Raw genomic sequence first — 26,329 nt, forward strand, 5'->3', positions numbered from 1 at the left:
AAGGAGACGAATGAAGCGCGTGGTCAAGGGAACCGGGTGGAAGGGAAATGATATGTAAATGTTTGTCGCAGTTTTACACATATTCCGTGAGTATTTTTCGTTTGTTCACGAGTGTTTTATCAGGGTTGGAGTTAAACTCTGAAGAAAAAAGTAAACTGGTGGCCACAGTTGGGAAATTTCTGCCGGTCTGTATTATAAATGCACGATTGCAGTGCAGCGTTCGTATCCGCAACAAGTCTAACGTTAGATATGCATGTTTTTTGTGATGCACAAAATGATGAATTAATCTGATGGTAGCTGTTAAGACACTTACATTTAGCATTCAAATGTTTTAAAAACCAAACGTGTTCAGGTTTTTATGCGTATTTGGTTTGTGAAGTGTAGGCTAATTTATGCTTTTTCCTTCCCCTCACAGATAACCATGGTTAATAAATCGTCAGTAATGACACGTCACTGGCTTTAAAATATAAACCCCATTGATGCAAAAAGGTAAGGTGCTTAAAGGGACCTCGTAAACCTGACTTCTGTCACTAATGTTCATCAAAGAGCAAAATAAAAGAAATCTGTGTTTTGTAGCTTTAATGATAATTCTTATGTATTTCATTTAGAATTTAGCATTAAAGACTGTAAAGTATTTGAGGACTTAATTTAAATTCTGTATATTTCACACTATTTTTTATTGAACATTGTGTTTTGAAAAATACATCACTAGTCAATTGCAACCTCAAGTTAATGTAGACTTTAAGGAACTTGTTTGTCTGAAAGTGTATATATAAAGATTTTGTGTTTTAAGATGCTGCATGGAATGACAATGAGGTTTGGAACAGACTTGGTGAAGAACATGGAAACATCTCTAAATAAAATGGCCCCAACCATCATCAGGAGTGCAAAAGAATGAAGTAAAAAACATCTCTACGCCAATCTCATTGGAACAGCAGAGGAAACCACAGAAGGTAACTACATCATATGCTTGTTCTTTGCCCAGTGTAAAGTAGCCTTATTTGCATTGTCAATGTAAAGGTTCTAGCACCTATAAATTGTATAAGTGAAAATATGAAAATAATGTTAGTATAAACTTTTTCCTTGCAGTTGAAGAGTTAACTTGTTAATAAAGAGACGCTGGCTGAGAAAGAGTTAAAGTTTACCCACAAATGAAAATTGTCGTCACTTTCTTCAGCAGAACACAACAGAAGATATTTAAAAAAAGTATGGTAATCGAACAACAATGGTGCCCATTGACCTGCATTGGTTTTGTGACCATTAAATTGCTACCAGCGTTGTTCGGTTACAGACATTCTTCAAAATCTTTTTGTGTTCTGCTGAAGAAAGAAAGCCGTGGACGTTTGAAATAACGAGTGAGTGAATGAGTTTTCTTTTTTGAGTAAAATGTCCCTGTAATTGATTTCTGTACCTAATGTACAATAATTTTTATCTTTGTAGGTCTGGTGAGGAATGCTGCACTTATGTTATTGCAAGCATTATTTTAAGAAAATCCCAGCTTCCTTTAATGTGTAAATAGTGTAAGTATAGTCTTCTGTAATTTCATTAGCATTTGAGGCACTTAATTTAAAGTAACATTCAATGCAAATATAAAAATATTACTCTGTTTACCCTTAAATAGCATACAGCTCCACATCAATTATTATGAGTCTTGTTGGTTCTTGAGTGTCGCTTCCCTAGTTGTCATACTTTATTTGTGTTATTATGGGGTAATTTTAAGTGTATTTGATGGCTTCTGTTAATTGGTAAAAAGCACTTAAAAGGTGAAATGTTTGTTTTACAGGAACCCAAAGGTCCCACACCAACCATAGTGTTCAACGGCTCTCCTGATCCTCTCAAAGCTGAAAGTATCAACTTTATAATGGACAATGTGAACATAATATGTGGAAGACATTGACATCACAGGCTGTGGAATGACTGTTTGCGGGTTTTTTTCTCTTCAATGTTCAATACCCTTTTGCCATTAAGCACACAGTGACTTTAATTTATAAAATGTATGCTTAAATTTAAATACCTGTACAAAACAAATGTACAATCAACTTGTGTAAATTGTCATTCTATTTAATAGATTGTTCATGAATTGTCTTTAAATGCATTGTGATTTCTTTTCATCATTTCAGACACATGTAAAAGTTACTAAAAATGAGTACTGCATATACTGTACAGTATCTTTGTTTATAAAAACAGAAAATGCGTAAGGGAAATAACTTGAACAAAATTTTTGAATGTATAGTGTAATTAAGAGTTTAGCTGTTTAATACAGAGATGCAATTTTAATATATATATATATATATCACATGTATGTTTATTAAAAAGTGAAAATGCTTAATGGAAATAATTAAATAAGTAAATGGTTGAATGAAATGAGACATTTTAAATGTAAACTAAATGTTTTGCTGTCTAATACAGAATAAAGAGATGTGATTTTAAGTAATTTTTATAGATTTATATTTCTGTATAATACAATTAATAAATAGTAAACTTTTATAATTTTCTGGATCGGTTATAATTTCTTATCAATAATAAATTACTCATAATTATAAAGAACCTTTAATGGTTCTAAATAGAACCATCTAACTTTGATTCAAAGAACCATTTGGGGTTCTTTTTAATGAACCCATTAAAGTGGTTCTATATTGAACCATTTGGGGGTTCCATATATGAAGCGGGTGATAGAACCATTTCTGGTTTGATATAGAACCATTTTTTTTAAGAGTGTACGGTCGCAAAATTCTGGCCTATTGATTATCCCTAGACTATCAAAAGTGTCTAAAAGTGGAAGATCCTTTTCCTACTTAGCCCCTAAGCTCTGGAATGATTTACCAACCGATGTCCGAGAATCAGACACAGTCGATCATTTTAAATCTAGACTTAAAACTTTTCTCTTCAACAAAGCATTCGCATAATTTGTCTAGTAAAGGTTCTTAACTCGCAATAGTTATTTTCACGGAACAAAGCACTCACGGTCATAACACAGACCAACCAAATAAATAAATAAAAACCTTTTCTGCATGAACACTTAAAATGAATTGCATTAAATAGTTTGCCACCGTTTGCCACTGAACCTGCATTAACGACGACAGTGGGGCTTCCGGCCTTAGTCAAACGGTTTGGCACGTATGGTCGGGTTGCGATTTTGGTGCTTTCGTGTGTCTTGTGAATAGTATGCCATACAGACCCGTTTGCCACTGAACCTGCATTAACGACGACAGTGGGGCCTCCAGCCTTAGTCAAACGGGTTGGTATGTATGGTCGGGTTGCGTTTTTCGCGCTTTCGTGTGTCTTATGAATAGTATGCCATACAGACCTGTTTGCCACTGAACCTGCATTAACGACGACAGTGGGGCCTCCAGCCTTAGTCAAACGGGTTGGTATGTATGGTCGGGTTGCGTTTTTCGCGCTTTCGTGTGTCTTGTGAATAGTATGCCATACAGACCCGTTTGCCACTGAACCTGCATTTAACGACGACAGTGGGGCCTCAAGCCTTAGTCAAACGGGTTGGTATGTATGGTCGGGTTGCGATTTTGGCGCTATCGTAAGTCTTATGAATAGTATGCCATACAGACCCGTTTGCCACTGAACCTGCATTAACGACGACAGTGGGGCTTCCGGCCTTAGTCAAACGGGTTAACACGTATGGTCGGGTTGCGATGGTTTTGGCGTTTTCTCCTGGTCCTGTAAATGGTATACAATATAGACCCGTTTGCCACTGAACCTGCATTAACGACGACAGTGGGGCTTTAGGCCTTAGTCAAACGGGTCGTCAGGTTTCATTTTCTCTTAAAGATCGGAAGGTGACCCTTATTTACCATATATACCCTCGCATTGGGCCCCCAATTTGCTAAATCCTCAACTGTGGATAACATAATTATGCCGCAATATTTAGTCTGTCTGGAACTAAGCTGAGTTAAACCACATCACTGTGTGACACTTCAATACATATGAACGGCCGCTACGCTAATACGATTTTGTTTTTCTCTCCCTGTCTCGTCCTTGACCCGAGGACGAGACAAACAGACCCAGTCCCGGTAGATGTGAAAGTCGGCACACCTCTGATCTACTGGCCGTCCTTCAACGTTATGCCCAGCTGATACCTGACCAACGATCACCGGCAGAACCGCTTAATCTCCGCTAAATCTCCATTTCCGTTCTCCCAAGGGTTTTTCCCTCCTAGGACTTATTTTTCCTCGGATAAAAGCCCGGGTTTTTTTTTTCTCCTAGGGGGTTTTTCACCCCGGGGAGGCAGCCTTTTTGGGCTTTACCTAGCTTCCTCTTCTATACGTTGCTTTAGTAATACGTGCAATTATAATATTGAGTCATAGCCGCAGCAAATTTAACTGCTCATGCTATCATGTATTCTGTTGTGCTATCTGTCGTTTTCTGTGCTTTTCACTGCTTCTATTTATGTAAAGCTGCTTTGAAACAATTGACTTTTGTGAAAAGCGCTATATAAATAAAATTGAATTGAATTGAATTATACGGAAGCCAGAGAGCATAAATACTGAAGAAAGGAATGTCCACTTCATCTGGCATATGCTGAAGCGGTTGTACAGGCACACCGGAAGTATGACCAGGGAGACGCAGCATCTCGTTCCATTCTCAGGAAACAAGGGTTAGGTACGTAACCAGAGACGTTTCCTTTCGAGGGAACTTTAACGCTGCGTCAGAGCTGATGCTATGGGAAACGTTATACCCAATCCACCAGACAACTAAGTGCCTGTCTGCAAGTACCAAAATACACAATCCCCAGGAGTAGAGTTGAGTTTTAAAAGTGAGCAGTGAGGACCTGCATGCCGCACCACATATATCCTGGATTGAGGCCCCTGCCCACAGGGCCCTATATGTTGCCATACCTTGAGTTGAAAGTGCTCTAACGCTTAAAGGAATGGCCCGTCAAGGGGCTTCATAAGCACATGGGATAGCCTCAACTATCCATCTACTTAAAGTCTGCTTGGTGACCAGGAACCCATTCCGGGCAAACCGAAGCATGTAAATACCTGCTCTGTTCACCTGAACCGGGCAGTACTATGCACATATATGTCCGGTGCACGCACTGGGCATAGCAAATTAAGCGCCCTCTGGCTAAATCCTTCAAAGGTGGGGGGCTGAAAGCCTGCGATATTATGGGGTGTGGAATATTATTCCGAACCTTAGGCACGTAACCCGACCTAGGGTAGAAAGCCTTCACAATGCCTGGAGCGAACTCGAGGCATTTAAGTGAAACCGAGAGAGACAATTCAACTCCTACCCTCTAAAGGGAGGTAATAGCTTGGAGAAATATAGTTTCCAGAGTAAGAAACTTTTTAAAATAGTATCAATGGCTCAAATTGTGCCACCTGATAAGACCTTCTGGACTACAGACAGATCACACACAGGGATCCTAAATTGACTCACAGGCCTCAGCCTCCGAGTGCCACACAGGAAAAGCATGAATAGATCTCTACTCAATGAGGGGCCAACCACTAAGGCAGATATAACTGCCACATAAGTCTTAATGGTCAAAGGAGACAGCCCTGCTGAAAAATGATCCTATAAAAACTACAGAACTGTACCAAAGGGGCAGTTAACCGGATCATATAAGCGCTCTTGGCACTATGTAATAAAACGTCTTCATTTAAATGCGTATAATTTCCTGATGGGGGAGCTCTGGAATGTAAAATAGTCTGCACAACCACGATTGAGAGACCCGTTTCTATTAGTCTGTCCTCCTCAGAGGCCAGACCCAAAAACTCAAGGCAGGGGAAAACACAGTGCCCCTCGCCTGAGACTACTGATCCCCCCAGATCGGCCCCTGAAATGGGGAGCCGTCTTGGTGGGAGAACAGGTCCGAAAACCACATTCAGGTTGGCCAACACGGGGCTACGAGCAACAGCTGTGCCTGTGCTACCGGACCCTCTCCAGAATTCCCAGGAGCAGAGCAATTGGGGAAAGTCACACAGAGGCCCTCATGCCCTTCCTGTGTCATGGCAACCAGTCCGAATGGGACTCACCACAGGAGCTAGGATGGAGTTCAAACCCTCGAAATCAAGAAGCTTGGTCCTAAAGTGGGGCCATGTACAGGAACACTTCCGGTATAAGATTGGTGAAGATACCATGGCAACAGTCACAGAGAAGCCAGGTCCAGAGCTGATCTGACTGACAAAGCAAGCATGAAGGAGGTGCTCAACCAAGCCGAAGAATGGCTGAAAGCCCTGAAGAGGAGTGGCCTGCCCAGCAAGAACAAGGTATGGGGCTATCAACACAGCATCCTTTCAAGGCTCCTGTGGCCAGGCTGGGCCTGGGAGTCATCACCGGGAGCAAGCTGGATGGAGATGGTGCAGAAAGAGATTTGTGTGTGGCTTAACCAGGCTGGCAGAGGGGACAGGGGGCAGAGCTGAGTAGTGAAGTCCTGAATGGCAGAGGGAGCAGTGCCAGGATGCTGGTTCCCCTGTCAAGCCCATGAAGGTGTCGTGGGCCAGTTGATGAAACACTGGTGAGTAGCCCACTTGAAAACCCAGTGAAGATAGCAGGTCTGAAACATGCAGCTCTGCCCTTAGATAAAGGTGTCTGAGGGGAGCGACTTCAATGCTAGCCACCCACATAAGGAGCAGGACATAACTCCTGCCAAGTGTGGTGGCTGCGATACGCCATATTGTTTAAGACATTCAAAATAACATAGGGTTCTTTATAACCAATGGCCAACGTCTGCCCTGAAAGTGCTGTAACATTTGAGACCATGTTTACTAATGATTCAACCAAACTACAGATTTGACTTTTTGGAACTTTGAGTTTTGGCTTAAAGCAAATAGAAAGCATGCTTTCCTTACAGAATGTCTTCATTTGTTAATTGTAGAATAAACATGCTGAATCAGACCAACACATTTAAAAAGAACAATAAATAATTACAGAACAACATTCTAGTTTCCCTGCATCAACTGTCAGGACTGAAGCTCACAAGATCAAAGTCTACATTTTGGTTTTGATTTCGTACACAAATCATGATGAATAGGCTTTTATGTAAAATCTGTCTCTTCAGGTTGAAGATTCTAGGACTGATTTACATTAAAATTTTGTTTACAATCCGAGGCTGTACATTCAAATAGCATTGCAGACATTAAAATATTTTTTTCCAGAAAACACACAGACAATTCCAAAAATTTGTTTGATGTTTATCATTAAAAAAAGCATGTTTTATGTGTTTATATTTACATGTAAACACAATACTTGCATGAGTATTTTCTCATCCAACTGATATTTCTTCATTTTTGTAACATAACTCGCACAAAACGCAGAATTCAGACTGATGCATTTTCACAGACAGAAATCATATAATTCAACTATCAGATGATGACTTTAAAACCCTTAGGGGTGGTTTCCCAGACAGGGATTAGACTAGTCCTTAACTGAAATAAGTGTAAGAGCTGTCCAAACTCAAAACAACTTGCAACTTTATTAGCCAAGTGTGTTTTAATTAGACACGCTATGAGACACAAAACACAAAAAAAGTACACATCAAAAGCTCTGATCTTTGAATGGAATAGGGCTTGGGAGGATAACCTCAACCACTGATTTACGCTATAGCATGGTATTAGCTGGTTATACTAAGAAAAAAGAACAGATGTGTGAGTGACCGTAGGGCTCAACCGGTTCAAGAAAAATGACCAGTGGCTGTATGTTATGATATAAATGGAGAAGTGGTCTCATTCCAATTTGGAGACAAATGTGGTCTCGCCTTTAAATTCAGCATCCTGATGCCTTCGAAATTGGGATGCAAGCTATGAAGGGATCAAACATTTTTTTTTCTTGTGAACTAAAGCTACGGATTGTTTATTTCCCTGTGGCTGTAATTCATATCATTTACATTGAGAATTTGCCTCAGATGTAAACCTGTTGCACCTGTGTCTGTAAATGTGTAAGAGTAAGAGCCATGGTGTTTGTGTAACATGCAGTAAACATAACATTATATAAAAAAGAAATAAAGGTCTTTAGAATTGCGTTTTAAAACTTAAGGAGTAACATTTACCCCTGAAAATGTATTTTCTATAGACATATTTACCCATATAATGCACGTTGTTTTAAAAACTTATTGAATGGATAGATAACCTATTATTTTAAGGTTTCAGAACTGATGTGCTGTTTAATGAAGAATGACCTGAAATGTTTTTCAAGTCTTTTTACTAGTTCCTTTTCAACTCTTCTAAAAAAACAAGAGACACCATCACAGAAATTCTATTGGTTTTATTGTGAATTGTATTTGTTCTAATGGAATATGGCCCAAAACACACTACAGCGTAGTGGTTTTAATAGTTAAAGCTAATGGTTCCTATTGGAATTTTAATGGAAACCATTAGAATTTTCTGTAATGGTTTTATTGTTTTTTTATTTGTTTCTTTAACAGAGATCTTTATTGAGATCTTTCGAGATCTTTATATCTTGATTTGTATTTGTGCTTTCTGGATGTAAAATCTGTTATTTGAATGCAAAGCATCATTGCTAACAAAATCTGAATTGTCTACGTATATCCAGACTGAAACAGGTTTTGCATAAAGTCGTATAGGAAATAAAAGTCAATACGTTAAGACTGAAGAAACAAAGACTGCTTGATGTTCAGTCGTGACTGTTGATTCAGGTAAACATGAAGATTTTCTTGTTATTATTGACTTGTGTGCGCTCAGTCATTGTGTTCATATGTGTTTGTCATGATGTTGTCTTCAATGTTTCAGATCGATTATATCATGGAAAGATCGATTCATCTGCTGCTGTTCTTAGGTCAGTGTTGTTTTAAGAGATTACTGCTGCTGAAAGGTTTGGGTCATTTGACTTTATTGCATCTCATGATATTTAATATCGTTTCATGTACGCTTAAATAAGTTTTACAAGTCTTGCATAAACAATTGGCTGGCTCTGCACTAGGTTATTTATCTAGATGATCTGATTGGCGATGGAAAAGTTGAGAAATGTTCAACTTCTGCCATGAGCAATGCCAGTTACATGATGCTGACGGATCCACAATTCAGTTTGTCAGTTTTAAGCTTACAGGAAGAAAGCTACTTGTTTGACAACGTTTAGATAACACATTATTGTTAGAAGATAAAAGTCAGTTTCTGTCTCAGTTAGTGGCTCCTTGTTCCAGTTCTGGCTCACACACCAATGTGCAAAAACACAAAACATTCATTTGACTCAGTTAAGGCTTCTGAACAGAGACATTTTGCTGTCAAATTTTAATAATAAGTAATGATGCTGTGTTGTTGTATAATTACAAGATGGAAGTGCACATAACCATTAACCCTCGTGTGGTGTTCATATTTCTGTTACTTAGAAAATGTTTGTGGGTCTAGTGGACCCGCTGTATTATTCGTATCTTTAAACCAATGCAGTCATACAAATTTATGTAATATTGTTTACAGATGATTACTTAAGCCTTATTGCAAGTAATATAGACAGAATGTTTGGTTAATGTTTGTCATTTACCACTGGTAGAGGACTATTTATAGATTAAAGTGCTATTCGTTTTGGGGATAATATGAAATAAGAGAAGAAAATTCTATTCTCCTCCAGATGTTTTTCTAAAATAAGTATTTTCAGCACTTTTTCATCTCAAATAAGTTTTTCATCACTTTTATGTTTAATTCTTTGAACTTAGTTTGAAATTGTACACATTTGTGTCCGTCTATACAGCACAAGCCTCATCTGAAAAGATGCGGTATCATAACACATTATCCACACTGAACACATAATCTGTTCATGACAGCCTGCACAACACATAAGAAGCAGATTTTTACTGTGTAGCTGTGTTGCATGTGCATTTCTTGTGTTTTATAGACGTATACTGTGTCTTCCTGTCCATCTTATGTCCACACACACACTGCAGTACAATGTGTTGCTATTGGCTACAACCTAAAATTATGAAAATGCTTGGATATGAAATTTTACTTTCTCTATTTCTCACTCTCTCTCACACACTCATACACACTCATACACACACACACAAACACACACACACACACACACACACACACACACACACACACACACACACACACACACACACACACACACACACACACACACACACACACACACCATAGGTTTTGTGGTAAACTCATGGTTTTACAAATGGTAATCAATACACCAATTTACCATGATTACTACACTTTTACTATAATACAACCATGGTTATTTTTTGTAAGGGATATAATGGTAAAATGTAGAATGGTTCCTGTTAGACAAAAGGTAAAGTTTTTGGGACAGTGGGGGCAGACAAGTGTTCATGCTTGATATATAACATGTTGTATCCTTGCGCTGCTACAGCAAGTGCAGAAGGACAAAACTCTGACATGCATCCATCACATATGTACAGACATGTATACAAACACACTCATGCACTCACAAGAGTCCCAGAGAGGAGAAAAACAGAGTAAAGTTACATAGCACATTCAATTTTTACACTCTTATTACCCCCGGGTCCAGTGGACCCGAACACCACATATGTAATATAAATGTGTAGGGGGTTGTACGGTGTTCAGTCATTATAAAGTTGATTATTTTTATTTTCGTTATAGAAGATGAGCCAAGGCCAATGAATCTGAGGTTGAAACAACAATTAATTGCATAATTTTTCTTTTGGTAAACATTAAAAACAGGTCCCACAGACCCGAACACCACACAAGGGTTAAAGCTGGCCCTCAATTCAACACATCCCTGTTTCTTTCTATTCTTTCATCTCAACAGGACTTTGTCTGTTCACCCAGAGCATCTCATGTCAGTACGAGTATATTTTGATCCGGCAGATCAAGAACTGGTATAATGCACAAGCTTACTGCAGACAGAACCACATTGATCTGGCCACTGTTCAAAGCAATGAAAACTGGACACGTCTTCAAGAAATAGTGCAATACAATACAATGAGTTCACTGTCCTGGATTGGAATATACAATGACATGCATAGCTGGCGGTGGTCTCATCAAAATGAGAACATTACATACTCTGACTGGGGTCCTGGAGAACCAGACAATTGGGATGGAAGAGAGGAATGTTCTATGTTATCAGCTGTTTTCGGATGGACAGATAAGAATTGCATGAGGGTATATCCTTTTTTTTGTTTGAATGGTAAGAAATGATACAAACACAACCTGATAAAGGAAATATTCTGAGTAGAGGAAGCATTTATTAAACAAACATTAAAATAAATACTGTGGGATCTCCTATAGTTTTTCATACGAGAAGATTTTACTCCCAGCTTCTTATCTCTCAGATCGTCTTTATTTTCATATTTTTTTATTTTATTTAGATGGGACAATGTATATTAATGAACGTACAAATCAAAGTTAACATAAATATGTCGGATTTAGCACAATGCTAACTTCCATTCGTACACTGTAAATTCTAACATGTTCAGTTTACTTAAAAAAACTAAGGACACCGATTGCCCATATTTTTCCAAAGCAAACTAAAAAGGCAAATTTAAGGTTAACTTACTCATTCATAGCTCCCATCATGCATTGCAACTTGACAAAATTGTGCAACTTTCTTACCATTTATCTTCACCATCATTGAGATTTGTATCAGAAATCATGATGTCTCATTTAAAGCTCTACTGTGTACTTTATTGAGTTAATTCTTAACAAAAACCCATGTTTTCTTTCAAAAGTATGTGCTCATTCATGTGTAATTACTTCCCACCCACTAATCAAAGTATTCTCGTAAGTGTAGAACGTCTCGGTTACGGATGTAACCCTCGATCCCTGAAGGAGGGAACGGAGACGTCACGTCGTGACCGACGAATTGGGAACTCGCTTAGAGAGACCAATCTGCTTCGAATACTACTAAAACGCCAATGAACTTGGCATTGAGATATTTGCATAATGCTGGCGCCGCCCCGCCAGGTGCGTATATAAGCAGCAGGTGCAAATGAGGAAATTAGCTTCTTTTTCGCTGAGAAAGCCGGAAAGTGTGACCGGCCGTAACAGCAGGTGGCAGCACCTGTGGCGACGGGACGTGACGTCTCCGTTCCCTCCTTCAGGGAACGAGGGTTACATCCGTAACCGAGACGTTCCCTTTCAGTCGGTCACTACGACGTCACGTCGTGACCGACGAATTGGGAATCCCTACCAAAACGCCACTAGGGGCTGACCTCTTCCAGTGTCTGCGTAAAGCCCTCCGGTTCCACTTAAGGATAAGGAGAATTAGGTTTTAAGGCAGAAGGCCGGGCACTAGATGTTCCTTTAACCCCACAGAAGTGCCAGCGACTGGGAAGCGCCCTACCTGAGCGGGATAGGAACGCTGCGGAAGCCACCACCCGTCTTAAGGGTTAATGGTGGGCGAAAGTCAACCGTAGTTGAGGTAAAATGACAGCCGTGGCTGTGTAAGCAAAGCAGTGCTCTGCTAAGGGAAACGTGGGCTAGTAGGATTAACCCCACGGAAAAATACTCACAAAGGAACCCGGTGGGACACAATGTGGAGCCCGAGCCAACACATAGGTTCGCGAGGATGCAGCTAGTGAAGGCTGACAGCCAATGCTCCGCAACAAAGGCTGCCAAGGCAGCGGAGGAAGAGCAATTCAAACCATTACGCATTCTTGCTCTGAAGGCCTTCCATACTGACACAGTTATGAAGCATCAGTTGGAGGCTGCAAGCCGACCTGCGAGTCTGCTCTCCGTGCTCCCCCTGGTGAGGAAAGAACACGAGAGGATACAGGCTCGATACGAACACTGTAAAATCTAATGAACGTATTAGGTGTCGCCCAACCAGCAGCTCTACAGATGTCTGTTAGCGAGGAACCACGAGCTAGAGCCCAAGATGAGGCAACGCTCCGTGTGGAGTGTGCTCTCAAATTAAAGGGGCAAGGAATACCCTGCAGATTATAAGCCAGGGCGATAGTATCAACTATCCAATGAGACATCCTCTGCTTAGTGACAGCTTTCCCTTTCTGCTGGCCACCATAACAAACAAAGAGCTGGTCTGAGGTCCGGAGGCTTTGCGTGCGATCCACGTAGAGTCGCAGTGCGCGTACGGGGCACAACAAAGCCACGGTTGGGTCTGCGTCCTCCGGAGGCAGCGCTTGCAAGCTCACCACTTGATCTCTGAAAGGAGTAGTGGGAACTTTGGGCACGTAACCTGGTCTGGGCCTCAATGTTACACTTGAGGCAGCAGGACCAAACTGAAGGCACGAGTCGTCAACAGAGAATGCATGTAAATCCCCTACTCTCTTCACTGAGGCCAATGCTAGCAGGGTCAGAGCTTTCATTGATAAAAGCTTCAGACTCACAGACTGCAAAGGCTCGAACGGGGGGGCCTGCAGGGCTTTCAGCACCATGGACAGGTCCCAGGGAGGAATAGAAGGAGGGCGCGAGGGGTTTAGCCTACGAGCGCCTCTTAGAAATCTAACAACCAAATCATGCTGGCCAACTGTTCTGCCGTTAATAAGTGAGTGATGAGCAGAAATAGCGGCGATATCAACTTTAATGGTGGAGGGTGACAGCCTACCGTCTAACCTATGTTGAAGATATAAAAGCACGGTGTTAATAGGGCATTCTCTGGGGTCCTCGCGTTGCGAAGAGCACCAGGTGACGAAAAGGTTCCATTTAAACGCGTAAGCCCGTCTCGTAGACGGAGCGCGTGCCGCGTTGATTGTGTTAGATACCGCTTGCGGTAAATCACTTAAACCTTGCGCGCGCTCAACGACCACACATGGAGATCCCACAGGTCGGGGCGCGGGTGCCATAATGTGCCCCCTCCTTGAGAAAGAAGGTCCTTCCTCAGGGGAATCCGCCAGGGAGGGGCTGTCGCGAGGAGCATTAACTCTGGAAACCAATTCTTGCTCGTCCAATATGGGGCGATCAGTAAAAGGTTCTCCTCGTCCTGCCTGACCTTGCACAGTGTCTGTGCGATTAAGCTCACTGGGGGGAATGCGTATTTGCGCATCCCCCGAGGCCAGCTGTGTGCCAATGCGTCCACGCCGAGGCTGCCCTCGGTTAGTGAATAAAACAGGCGACAGTGGGTATCGTCCGGCGACGCAAACAGATCTATCTGCGCACGACCGAACTTCTTCCAAATTAGCTGGACCGTCTGGGGGTGGAGTCGCCATTCGCCGGGGCGCGCAGCTCGAGAAAGCGCGTCCGCTGCTGTATTGAGCGAGCCCGGAATGTGAATGGCACGAAGGGACCTCAGATGCTTCTGACTCCAAAGGAGGAGATGACGAGCGAGATGCGACAGGTGACGGGAGCGCAAACCGCCTTGACGGTTGATATACGCAACGGTCGCAGTGTTGTCGGTGCGTACTAGTACATCCTTTCCTCGCAGCTCCGTAGCGAAGCGTACGAGTCCCAGATATACTGCCCACAACTCTCGGCAATTGATATGCCAGTGCAACTGGGGTGCTGTCCACACCCCCGAAGCCGTAAGCTCGTCGTACGTGGCACCCCAGCCCGTGTCGGACGCATCTGTGTGTACAACAGCATGCTGAGCGATCTGTCTCATGGACACACCGGACCTGAGAAACGCGGGGTCCGACCACGGGGGGAATGTTAGGCGACACGCAGGTGTAATGGTTACACGATGGATGCCGGCGCGCCACGCTCTCCTCGGGACTCGATCGTGAAGCCAACGCTGAAGCGGTCTCATATGGAGCAGTCCGAGCGGTGTCACGGCCGCTGCTGCAGCCATATGCCCCAGGAGCTTCTGAAATTGTTTCAGCGGGACCGCATTCTTCCCTCGGAATGAACCGAGGCAAGTCAGAATTGACTGGACGCGCTCTTCTGTCAAACGCGCCGATAAATCGATCGAGTCCAGTTCCATCCCGAGAAAAGAGATCCTCTGCGTGGGGCAGAGTTTGCTCTTTTCCCAGTTGACCCGAAGACCCAAACGGGCGAGATGCCGAAGCGTTAAATCTCTGTGCTCGCACAGCGTCCGTCGAGAATGCGCTATTATAAGCCAATCGTCGAGGTAAGCCAATATGCGAACGCCGCTCTCTCTGAGGGGTTTTAACGCCGCCTCCACTACTTTCGTGAACACACGGGGAGAGAGGGATAGCCCGAACGGTAAAACTTTGTACTGGTATGCCCGTCCCTCGAACGCAAACCGGAGAAACGGTCTGTGACGAGGGATTATGGACACATGAAAGTACGCGTCTTTCAGGTCTATTGCCGCAAACCAATCTTGGGGGCGAATTGAATTGAATATTTGCTTCGGTGTTATCATCCTGAAGGATCTCTTCTGCAGAGATTTGTTCAGAACGCGCAAATCCAAGATCGGTCGCAACCCGCCGCCTTTTTTGGGTACTATAAAATACGGGCTGTAGAAGCCCGATCTCATCTCGGTTGGAGGGACCGGCTCGATCGCGTCCTTCGCCAACAGGACTTCGACCTCTGCACGCAGTACGTGTGCATCGGACGCTTTCACCGTGGTGAAACGAATGCCCGAGAATTTGGGTGTGTGCCGGATGAATTGAATTTCGTAACCGAGGCGAACAGTGCGTAAAACCCAACGAGACGGGCTGGGAAGCTGAAGCCACGCCCCCAGGGACCGTACGAGGGGAATTAACGGCACTGTCGGGGTACCCGCGGTGGGGCGGCTGAGCGGGACAGGTGGTACTGCCGGTACGTCTGCTGAGGCAGCATAAGTATCTACAGTATGTGTGTGTGTGACACTGACCTGAGCCCGCTGAGGGTGACGGTCGTCTGGTCTCCTCAGCGGAGAGCACAGACTCCGAGGAGGGTGCTGGTGGTCCCGTCTCCTCAGCGGAGAGCTGGAACTCCTCAGAACACCCGCTGGCGATAGAGGAGAGGGAGGAAGAGCATGTGAATGCCCGCTCACATCTCTCTCGATCCTCTGAAGACCTGGAGAAGGAATAGGAATGCACTCTTTTTGTGGTTTTGTGGGTGCCGGCTGAGAAGCCGGCGGAACAGAAACAAAAGGAAACCAAGGATTCTCCACCCGGCCCTCTACCGGTGGAGGGAGCGATGCCATCACCGTCTCCCGTAGAGTGATCCCATCCAATCCCAGGTCGCCCGTCTCAGGGCCGCTTCGTCTTCCGTTTGCCACGGGAAGCGGGTGGGGCGGGCGGGGCGGGTTGTCGACGGCTGTTCCCCTTCCGTGGCCTGGAAGATCTTCTAGTGGGGGGGGCGGAGGCAGCCGCCGCAGGGCGCCCTCGGCGAGGAGCAGACGGGCCCGCCGGCGCTGGAGGGCGAGATGCAGGTCGCTTGCGCCGGGGCATGATCTGTGCGATCGCCTCTGTCTGCTTCTGGGCGGCGGAGAACTGCTGGGCAAAGGACTCCACCGAAGAGGCCAGCCTGTGACACTGGAGCGTCCAAAAACTTGTTCTTGTCCGCTTCCGACATGTCAGCCAGACATAGCCATAAGTGGCGTTCCTGGACCACCATCGTGGACATGGCACGACCAATCGCCTGCGCTGTCACCTTCGTAGCGCGAAGAGCCAGGTCAGTGGCAGCCCGGAGCTCCGAAAGGACAGGCGAGTCGTGTCCTCCCTCGTGCAGATCCCTCAAGGCTTTGGCTTGGTGAACCTGCAGCAACGCCATTGCGTGCCGGGCTGAGGCCGCCTCTCCACATGCCTGGTGGGCAGCGCCCGTTAAACCGGAGGACTGTCTGCAGGCACGAGAGGGGAGGGTTGGGCGGTCCTTCCAAGAGGGAGCGTGTGCCGGACACAGCTGCATCGCGACGGCACGCTCCACGGGAGGGATCCCCGTATAACCCTTAGCGGCTCCGCTGGTGAGGGAGGTGAGGGGGGAGGGCTGAAACGGCCGTAATCTCATGGAAAACGGCGACTTCCAGGTTCTAGTCAGCTCCTCGTGCACCTCGGGGAAGAAAGGCACCGGTGGAGAGGGTTGTGAAACCCGGGCAGCTCCAAAGAACCAATCATCCAGGCGGGACGGTTCGGGCTGAGGGGGGGGAACCCACTCTAACCCTACGGTCTCCGCCGCTCGAGCGAGCACGGCCACCATCTCTGGATCGAACTCCGGCGTCCCAACCCGACCAGAGGGAGGAAGGGCGTCGGGGTCCACGTCAGGGGGAGGAGGCCCACCCTCGGATGCTGCGGCGTCGGTGGACCCGGAGGGCGGCACGATGGATTCTAGAGTCATCGTAGAACACGACGCTGAAGTCTCCATCGGCACATCAACCGGCTGTGGACGAGAAGGCTGAGAGCCTGAGGACGAATCCCCCGCTCGGCTCAGCACAGTGATGCGCAGGTCGTCTTTTGAGAGCTTCACAGCCGCACCGTGGCGGCGTTCAGCACTCGCATGACGAGGGTTGTGTTTTTCCCGGAGGAAAGACAACCGTCTGCGCAAATCCACAAGGGACATGTTCTCGCAGTGAGAACACTTACCCCCAGCGAACGCTGCCTCTGCGTGCTCGATGCCCAAACACGAAAGACAACGCTCGTGACCGTCCTTCGGACCCATGTACTTGCCGCACCCAAGATCGCACGGACGAAAAGCCATCCTGAAAAGGACGCTGATGTCCGGATATACGAGAGAGTGGCTGCCTTTAACAAGGCACAAAGCTCTCTCGTATCACTCTTTTAGGGAAATTCACTCAGATGCTTAGTTGATGAGCGCACAGGAAGGCAACGCACACACTAAACTCAAAACAAAATAAAGATGTAGAGTCGTGGAATTAAGCGAAGCGTCCGCTGTGGTACTGCTAGTCCAACCAACTTCAGCAATCGAATCCCACCAGAGTAGAGTAGCTTCTCAGTAGCAGATACTGCCGGCTTTCGAAGCGATAAAAAGCTAATTTCCTCATTTGCACCTGCTGCTTATATACGCACCTGGCGGGGCGGCGCCAGCATTATGCAAATATCTCAATGCCAAGTTCATTGGCGTTTTAGTAGTATTCGAAGCAGATTGGTCTCTCTAAGCGAGTTCCCAATTCGTCGGTCACGACGTGACGTCGTAGTGACCGACTGAAAGGGAATCTGCTATTTAAAATGCATACCGTCGAAGCGCTCTCTGGCTGAATCCATGTTGTGCCTCCATCTTTGAAATACATTCGCCGACGAGGGACATTCCTGAAATTCAAGCTCCGCCTTTCGCGCTTTCACTCTACACTCAGGTGGCCGATAGCTGTAGCCTCCGTAGGTTGCATGTGTAGGCGGTATACGTCATCAAGACAGTCTTATTTCAGAATATTAACAATTATAAAGCTGACAATTATTCTTAGTTAATTGTAAATTGATGTAATATGCGTATGACTTGCGAATGTAATGCTCAGTTGATTTAAATAAACCAGGCTTGATGACGTATCTAGCCTGTGACCTGCGTAGCTGAATCCTTCGGATTTTACAACAACCGCACACCGTGATGAACCTGCGATCTAATGCTTTGATTTGAAAGCCTGTTGAAGACATATTCTCGAGGACATTAAAACAAGCCGCCAAGGAAGCGAAACGGGGATTTTAAACGACAACGTGACAGGAAAAACATAAAGACCAAAGTCAATATTGGAGTTAGTTTTCCAAGATGGGGCTCAAGGGACACTGAAGTTTACTTTCTATATTCTCCACAGGTAATTCAGCATATTCGTTTACATCTATACAGTCCATGTTGTAAACTTGAAGTTTTATAGTTCCTTGGCTAACTTTAGCATGATTATGCATAACACTTGTTAGTGTAAACATGCATGTGGTTTAATGTGTCCGAACGGACACACGCCGTCTCTCCGCCCATTTATGTAATCTGAGGTACTGAGATAAATGTTTTTCATCTTTTCTGACCTCTAGCACAAACACACGGTGACAGCGCTATTTTTAGCCTTTCATTGATAAAAGCGTCTGATCTGCGCGTCTTTCGTTTCATTTTACAAGCGTGTGAAAGTTGCGCGATCTTTTTTCACCAATATGAGAGAAAGCTCTTACATATACACGGACATGTAACGTTTACTTAAAACATAAGCATTGTACTTTGACATAATGTCTGACATAATACTCTGATAAAAGCGTCTGATCTGGGCGTCTTTCGTTTCATTTTACAAGCTTGTGAAAGTTGCGCGATCTTTTTTCACCAATATGAGAGAAAGCTCTTACATATACACGGACATGTAACGTTTACTTAAAACATAAGCATTGTACTCTGACATAATGTCTGACATAATACTCTGATAAAAGCGTGTGATCTGGGCGTCTTTCGTTTCATTTTACAAGCTTGTGAATGTTGCGCGATCTTTTTTCACCAATATGAGAGAAAGCTCTTACATATACACGGACATGTATTGTTTACTTAAAACATAAGCATTGTACTTTGACATTATATTAGTTCGCGTCCATTTAAACCCGTCATGGTTGCTTTTTGTATGTGATTTTAAGCGGACATATCATGACAATCAGACTTTTTTCATGTTAAACATAAATCTGTGTGCTTTGATGGATCACAGGCAAAGGACATTACAAATTGTTCATTTTTTCTCATTGCTTTTGCTTTGTAGCTACTGGAAGCCATGTTAACCTTGGCATGACACGGCTGGGCCACTGTACGAGTTAAAACGCGTTCCGAATGGGGGGGGCTAGAAAGTAATATTCAGTTACTTGTCATATAGACTTTCACCGCTAGATGGGAGTAGATCCTACACAGTGGAGCTTTAAGCATCAATAAAACACCATAAAGCGGTGTTATTTTGGAAAAGTGCGATATGAGCAGCATTTTTATGTGCTTTATTTTCTTTACCATTTATTTATAAACAAATGTTTAATTAACAACTTGGTACAATATAATAATTAAATTAACCCCAGATGATCTGACAGGCTTATCTCCTACATCAAGCAATGAACTAATGGTTTTATTAAAACACTGTTGCAATTGCTAAAAGAGGAGAGTTAGTTCAGTGAATGTCAAGGGACAAATGTCTAACTAAAGGCAACAGTAATTACGAAAATGGTGACTTCAGATGAACCCATAACAAAAACACAAACTGGAGATTTAATGTGATACATTTTGTGGTAAATGTCCATTTAGAAACAGGTGTGGAGGAGGGCAATTGCGATCAAATGCGCATGCTCAATAGAACGTCTTGGATATTTTGTGTCACTTTACTTAAATTGCTTCAGTTGTGTGAATTTTAACATTTAAACAACAATTAGCAATTTTAAGTAAACTCAACATTTTAGTTAAAAACAAGTAAACATACTAGCATTTTTAACGTAAGGTATACTATTTGATTTTACAGTGAGACATACAAATAAAAACAAAAACAAACAAACAACATGCATAACAATTAATAAACATATGAAACTGAAAAAAACATAAAAAAATATGCAAATGTATTATTACCAGAGGTGTATAATACTCAAGTATTTTAGTACATTTTCCAAGCATATGTGCTTTATCAGAATGTTTGTCTTGGGAAAAAATTTACTTTTCTTTACTAAAAGACGTTCACTACATTCTAAAGCATAGAATCATACTGTGTATTCATTATATATTGCATATTAAAATTGATTTAATGCCTAATTACATAAAAATTGTGTACTTTTACTTTCTTGAGTAAAAGTACGAAAATAATTTTTACTTAAGTAAAAGTACAAAAAAATACTAGATGTTTAATGTACTTAAATATTAAATATAAACCAAAAACTTGAAATTATGAAATGTAGTGGAGTAAAAATTATGATAGTATGTTTTGGAATGTATGTTTTCCAAAGAAAAACACTAATAAAATACGGATAATTGAAAATTTACTTTTATGTAGAAAGTAAAAATACTTAAGTACTATACAACTCTGGTTATTACTCTTATACCACGGTTACCACAATCATTGCTCTGGTGGTTATTTTAAGACATTTAACAGGTCAGGTGTGCATTTATTGAAAAATAATCAACACCGTTAAAACGTTTCTTAACCAATCAGAAAAAAAGCATTCATCAGGCCTGTCGTTTTAATAAAAAAAAAAAATACTTTAATTACGTTCCGACTACTTTAAAATAATCTGTTTACATACAACTGGTCTAGACTAGCAGAAAAGAACACATTACTGACAATTCACCTTATCAGACCTTGAGACTAATGAACCTACTTCATGAAGTAGTACAAAGTGTAAAAATGTAATATAATTCTTTGATTTTTTTATATTTTTTATAGAAACTCAAACAGGAGCAAACAGGTCTGTTTTAATCAACAATGCGGTGACCTGGCGTCAAGCTCAGATCTACTGCAGACAACATTACACAGACCTGGCAACCATTTGGACTCAAGCTGACAATGACCTACTCGTACAAATAATGCAAGCAAGTTCAATCACTGAAGCATGGACTGGTCTGTTTAGGGACTCGTGGAAGTGGTCAGATGGATCAAATTTCTCCACATCCTCCATTAAATGGGGACCTGGAGACCCTAACTTTACCGGGGTGAACCAAGGTTGTGGTGCTGGAAATTCCAAGGGTCTATTAGTAGATGAAGATTGTGTGATAACCGTTCCTTTCATCTGCATGGATAGTAAGTTTAGGTTTTATAATATATGCTAATGGCCAATGACTAGTGATGGGGACGAGACCGCCTATTCCGAGTCAGAGTCAAGACCGAGTCTTTGAAGGGTCGAGACCAAGTTGAGACAGAGTCCGTTGCTGTTCAAATACAGTCGAGTCCGAGTCAAGACCGAGTCTTTGAGGAAGCAAGTCTGAGTCGAGACCGAGTCCCTTAGGTTTAGTTAGTTAAGGACATCCCACAGACAATAATGCAGATTAAGCTGGACTGTGCTCCAATAATTGAGCTCTGCTTTTTGAGAATAAATGCACCCAATATCACAGTCTTGTTTTCAGTTTTGAATGTTTGGCTATAAGTTTAGCTTTTCTTTTCTCACAGGCTCGCTCCTTTCTTGGGCCCTGAAGCTTCAACCCCATCTAGCCCTTATGTTAATCCAACCCATATCATCGTATATTTATGTTTCCCCTCTTTATGAAGACTCATTAAATTATCAACAGATTTGTTTAACTTGTTTATTGTTGTTTTCTGTACATTTCAGCAGCCAACAATTAATTCAACTTGTGATGTTTTTAGCGGAGTCAATGAAAGAGATCGTGAGAGTGGAGGTCAAATCTGACAACAATCTGAATGACCCTGCAGTGTTGGATAGCATCTTAAAGTTGGTAAGTAGTAACCTTTATTATTATGCTGCACTATCCAAAACACACACACACACAAACGCACACAAGCATCCATGAAATGAATACCCAGGAAAGACACCTAATGATCAAATGTAATTTGCATCACTATTTACATTTGCACAAAAGTTAATGCAGTTCTCAAAACAATTAGTACAAACTGCAAAGTCTTGTTCATAATCTGCAAAAGCGTGTCACTTCAAAATGGATAGGTCATTCCTCAAAAGCAAGTATTCATGTCAATGAAAGTGTCAGTGTCATCAAGATGAAAAGTCCTGACACCATTGTTTATGAACAAGAGAGTCAAATGGCTTTGTCATGTTTTCATTATGACAGTTTACTCTATAAATGTTTTCCGATGCAAAAAGTCCGATCTTGATGACACTACCTGAAAATACTCAAGACAGCACTACACTATATACTATTTGCACAGCTATTTGAAAAATACAGTAAAGTTACACAGTACTGTATTTAGTGAGGTAACTGAGTACAAGACACTGAATTTGTATGTTTCACATTTTTACAGCATATGTTGTTTGCAATTCTAATTTGTTCACAGCATTGTGCAAAAGAAAAAATACACCCTTATTTACAACAAACATAAACTCCCTTTGGGTAGAGCTGTGCACAACTGTAAACACTGAACAAACAACACATATAGTACTGTAACCATTCTTGCAAATCCAGACATTCCTCGCTGGCTGGCCACATCATTTCAGAAAATGTTCAATTTAGGAGACATTTTCGGGGTTCAACTAGTTCAACATTTTTTGTATGTAATGACTCAAGCAATGAAAAAAGGACTATGAATGACTGAAATATGACTAAAGATGTGCATCAATTTCCAGCAAATGTTTTAAATATTAAGATAAATCTGAATAACCAGTCAGTTATCATCTGATTACTTGATAGGAAAGCTAATTGACCAGTTACTCTTTCAGTAGGTGTCTCTTATTCAGTCTCAATGTGTTGTTAAAATAATAAGTTATTCATTTTTGTGTTAGGCTTTATTTTGTAGCGTACTAGTGTAAAGTGTCAGTAGTGTTGTTTATCTAGACAGAGTTATTGTCATTGTCTAACAGCAGAAATCAGTAATAATGATTGATTTTATTCTTCAGATAAAGCAGAAACTGAAGGATAATGGGATGGAGAACACAAAATTATCTTGGAGACTGCAACCAGATGGAAATGTTTTCTCACCAAAATATAACCCAGATAAGCAAGATTACCAAGATAGCAAGCAACCAATGAAAAAATGTGTCAACACTATACAATGAACCAGCAAATACTCAAATGTTAAAATGTCATCAAAATAGTAATGGCACTTAATCACTGTTACAATATTATATTGTTTTTAACTTTGTGTTTTCACTTTCTAAAAAACAAGAAACACAACTTAAACTAATATCACACAGCTTCAAATAAAAGCTCATCACAGTAAATCTCTCAAGATCTCACCAGAGGAGGATTAAACGACTCCACAAACACAATTTTATACTAAAAGAAAATGTAGCTGAAACATGAAGATAGTGCTGGAGAAAAAGCGAATGAAGATTACATTGTTATTATTTGACATACTGGTGACTTCCAACTAACAAAATGCAAATAATAAGTCTTAACTAATCATTCTTAATGAGAGCTTTGACATAACAGAAATAAGTGAAGCTGGTTATGGTGTTGAATCTTCAGAGATCTTGAGTGAGTTAGTCTTCATGTGGTGGGTTATTTACAGTTGATGTTTAACTTAGACTGCCTGTGGTTGTTGTGTTTCTGTTGCTAACTTTTATTTTATTTCAACTTTCCTTCTGTGATTCTTTTTTTTAACAATACTGTAGGTGTTCAGAACTAATACTGTATCAATACCTTATTGTTGCATTAACTTCAACACTAATCTTGTACATCTGTATAGTGGACCCATATAGATCTGAAGCATTATAATCAATTTACACTGTTTGTAAAACTAGTGCCTTTAAGGTCAAATGTAGGGTTTTTTTTGGTATAATGTTTTGGAGTAAAACATTTCGGCTACTATGAGTAATCTTACCATGCACAGTTTAATACCTATGAATATATAAATTGAGTGTTTATCTTGTATGAACTTTGAACTTGTTTTAACGCGTATTTTAACATATTTCACTTGCAGTAGGTTTACTTCTCTTACAAATGTGCTAATAAAAGATATCAAATAAAATTGTGTTTTTATATTTACTCATATAGAAATAGCCCTGTAATAAGTGGGATAATGTACAGCCAACCGGGTCACCGGTGATTTCACCCTGTCGGGAACGTGCCCCTTACACTTAACTGTGATCAATAATTACTAAATTATGAATCTTTCTCGACTATATTATTAATCAAACATAGACTTAAATTGATAAGAGCAAACGTTGGCGACCACAGGTTGCAACTAATTGCAGGCTGCAACAACACGAATATACTGGTTCATTTGGCGGAGCAAATATAAAGTGGGAGGAGTTGGATCTAGATCCAACCTCGCTCTCTGGATGTTGTGTTCTGCAGTGAGGACCATCTCATAAATTTGGGCATACGCTGTGAGTTCAGCATTGTTTTTGTTAACCGTGGAGAACCCACAGGGTCAAATTTGGCCAATGTTAATTGCTGCTACACAAAATTTTCTTGGGTTCTCCTGGGTTAAATACCAAGGGGTTTAGTTACGCTTGCTGAGGAAAGGAAACTTCCTTCTAATTTATAACATTTACTAGCACATCTGTACAGTAATGTATCATATTGTTATGACCTTTAACCTTTTTAAATAATTAGTCTATATATTTATATAAATATAAAACTGTGGTTGCATTTCAGTAAACTGGGGAACTTTGACTTCTGCTATGCATAAACAAATCTAAACTTTATTTTCAAAAAAAATTCTACACTTTTTCAGTACATCAATGTTTAACTAATTGCGGGTTATAACGGGTAAATTTAAATGATTTTAACAGTTTAAATTAATAACTAATAGTAGCAGCCATTAAGCACTCAACAACTTTCATTTGTTTGGTGGAGATATTTGTGCTAAAATAAATTGAAAGTATGTATACACAACAAATAAATACTTCTAACAAATCATAGTGACGACTAAAACATTATTTTTTATTCAGTATTATTTATTTATCACTTTTGTTCTGTAAAGGTAAGATATTAGATTACACAAACTTCACTGTTTAGATATATGAGAAACGCAGTGTGTTGAGGACATCTGCTGGTTATAAAGCTGCTGTAAATGCATCAAGAACAACTTTTTACACATTTAATGACATATGAACAATTACAAACGTTTTTACTAAAGGAAATATTCAATTTTAGTTAATGCCATTAAAGGTTAATGCTTTGCATATAGTTATCAAAAGCGTCAGGAGATGTGGACTCAAATATAGTAATCGTTATAGTTAGTGTTAGTTATCGTTATACTGTAGCAATTAAGTCAGGAGTCACATAAAAAATGAGGAGGGATCAATCACCACTTAATACAACATTGCATTTCCCTTGTTGTCAAATATGAATTTTTACAAATGTCTCGACAACAATACATACAGCAATTGTGAACCTTTTCACCATTAAAAACAAGTACTCATGAATGTCCAACCAACGTTACAGTCCTGAGTTACCACAAATGTCCTTGGTCTTCACTCCAGTGTAGATGTTTAAGATGTTGTGAGAATGAGATTGTAGTTCCCAGTCATACAGTATGTTAATCCAAAGTTTGTAAAGGACCTTATATATAATCCCTATTTGAAAAAAACACAAATCAAAACGTTGATGAGATGTCCTCAAAATCAAGTAGATAAAAAAACGGTAACACTTTACAATAACAGTACATGAATAATCATGTACTAATACATAAATTAATAATTACTTTAATATGAAGTAATGATAAGTTAAGCCATGTACTAATCAATAACTAACCATAACTATGTCATGAGTCATATGAATTCATGCATGAATTACAGCCACCTTAACTACACATTAATACATGTTTGTTAGTTAATGCATTAATTAACACTTTGGGTAACCGAAATCAAACATGTTCTAGAACAGTGGTTCCCAACGGTTTGCAGGGTCTGATGCTTTGTTTGAGGTCAAATAAAGATGCATATAATGTTCCACTTATAATTTTAGAAACAAAAGATATTTTTCAAATTCATGTGCTCACAATACCAAGATAGCAGGTAGTTAAAGTATTTTATTATGTAAGATAATTGTTCTCTATTTTTGTGTGCTTGTCA

At 41.3% G+C, this 26,329-nt stretch overlaps 1 protein-coding gene and 1 long non-coding RNA gene across 2 annotated transcripts; both read left to right on the forward strand.

Annotated features, from left to right (window-relative positions):
- Positions 1-413: 413 nt before the first annotated feature.
- LOC135779332 (uncharacterized) lies at positions 414-2,663 on the forward strand. The gene is made up of 3 exons (XR_012337783.1): positions 414-489; positions 794-953; positions 1,441-2,663. It is a non-coding gene; the product is annotated as an uncharacterized lncRNA (long non-coding RNA).
- Positions 2,664-6,178: 3,515 nt separating this feature from the next.
- LOC141283004 (uncharacterized) lies at positions 6,179-24,257 on the forward strand. The gene is made up of 4 exons (XM_073816292.1): positions 6,179-6,314; positions 21,067-21,420; positions 21,982-22,070; positions 23,204-24,257. Exons 1-4 carry the CDS (start codon positions 6,179-6,181, stop codon positions 23,360-23,362), a joined length of 738 nt encoding a protein of 245 aa, XP_073672393.1. The 3' UTR covers positions 23,363-24,257.
- Positions 24,258-26,329: the final 2,072 nt, after the last annotated feature.

Source organism: Paramisgurnus dabryanus, chromosome 1 (genome assembly GCF_030506205.2).
Source record: "Paramisgurnus dabryanus chromosome 1, PD_genome_1.1, whole genome shotgun sequence".
Taxonomy (NCBI): Eukaryota; Metazoa; Chordata; class Actinopteri; order Cypriniformes; family Cobitidae; genus Paramisgurnus; species Paramisgurnus dabryanus.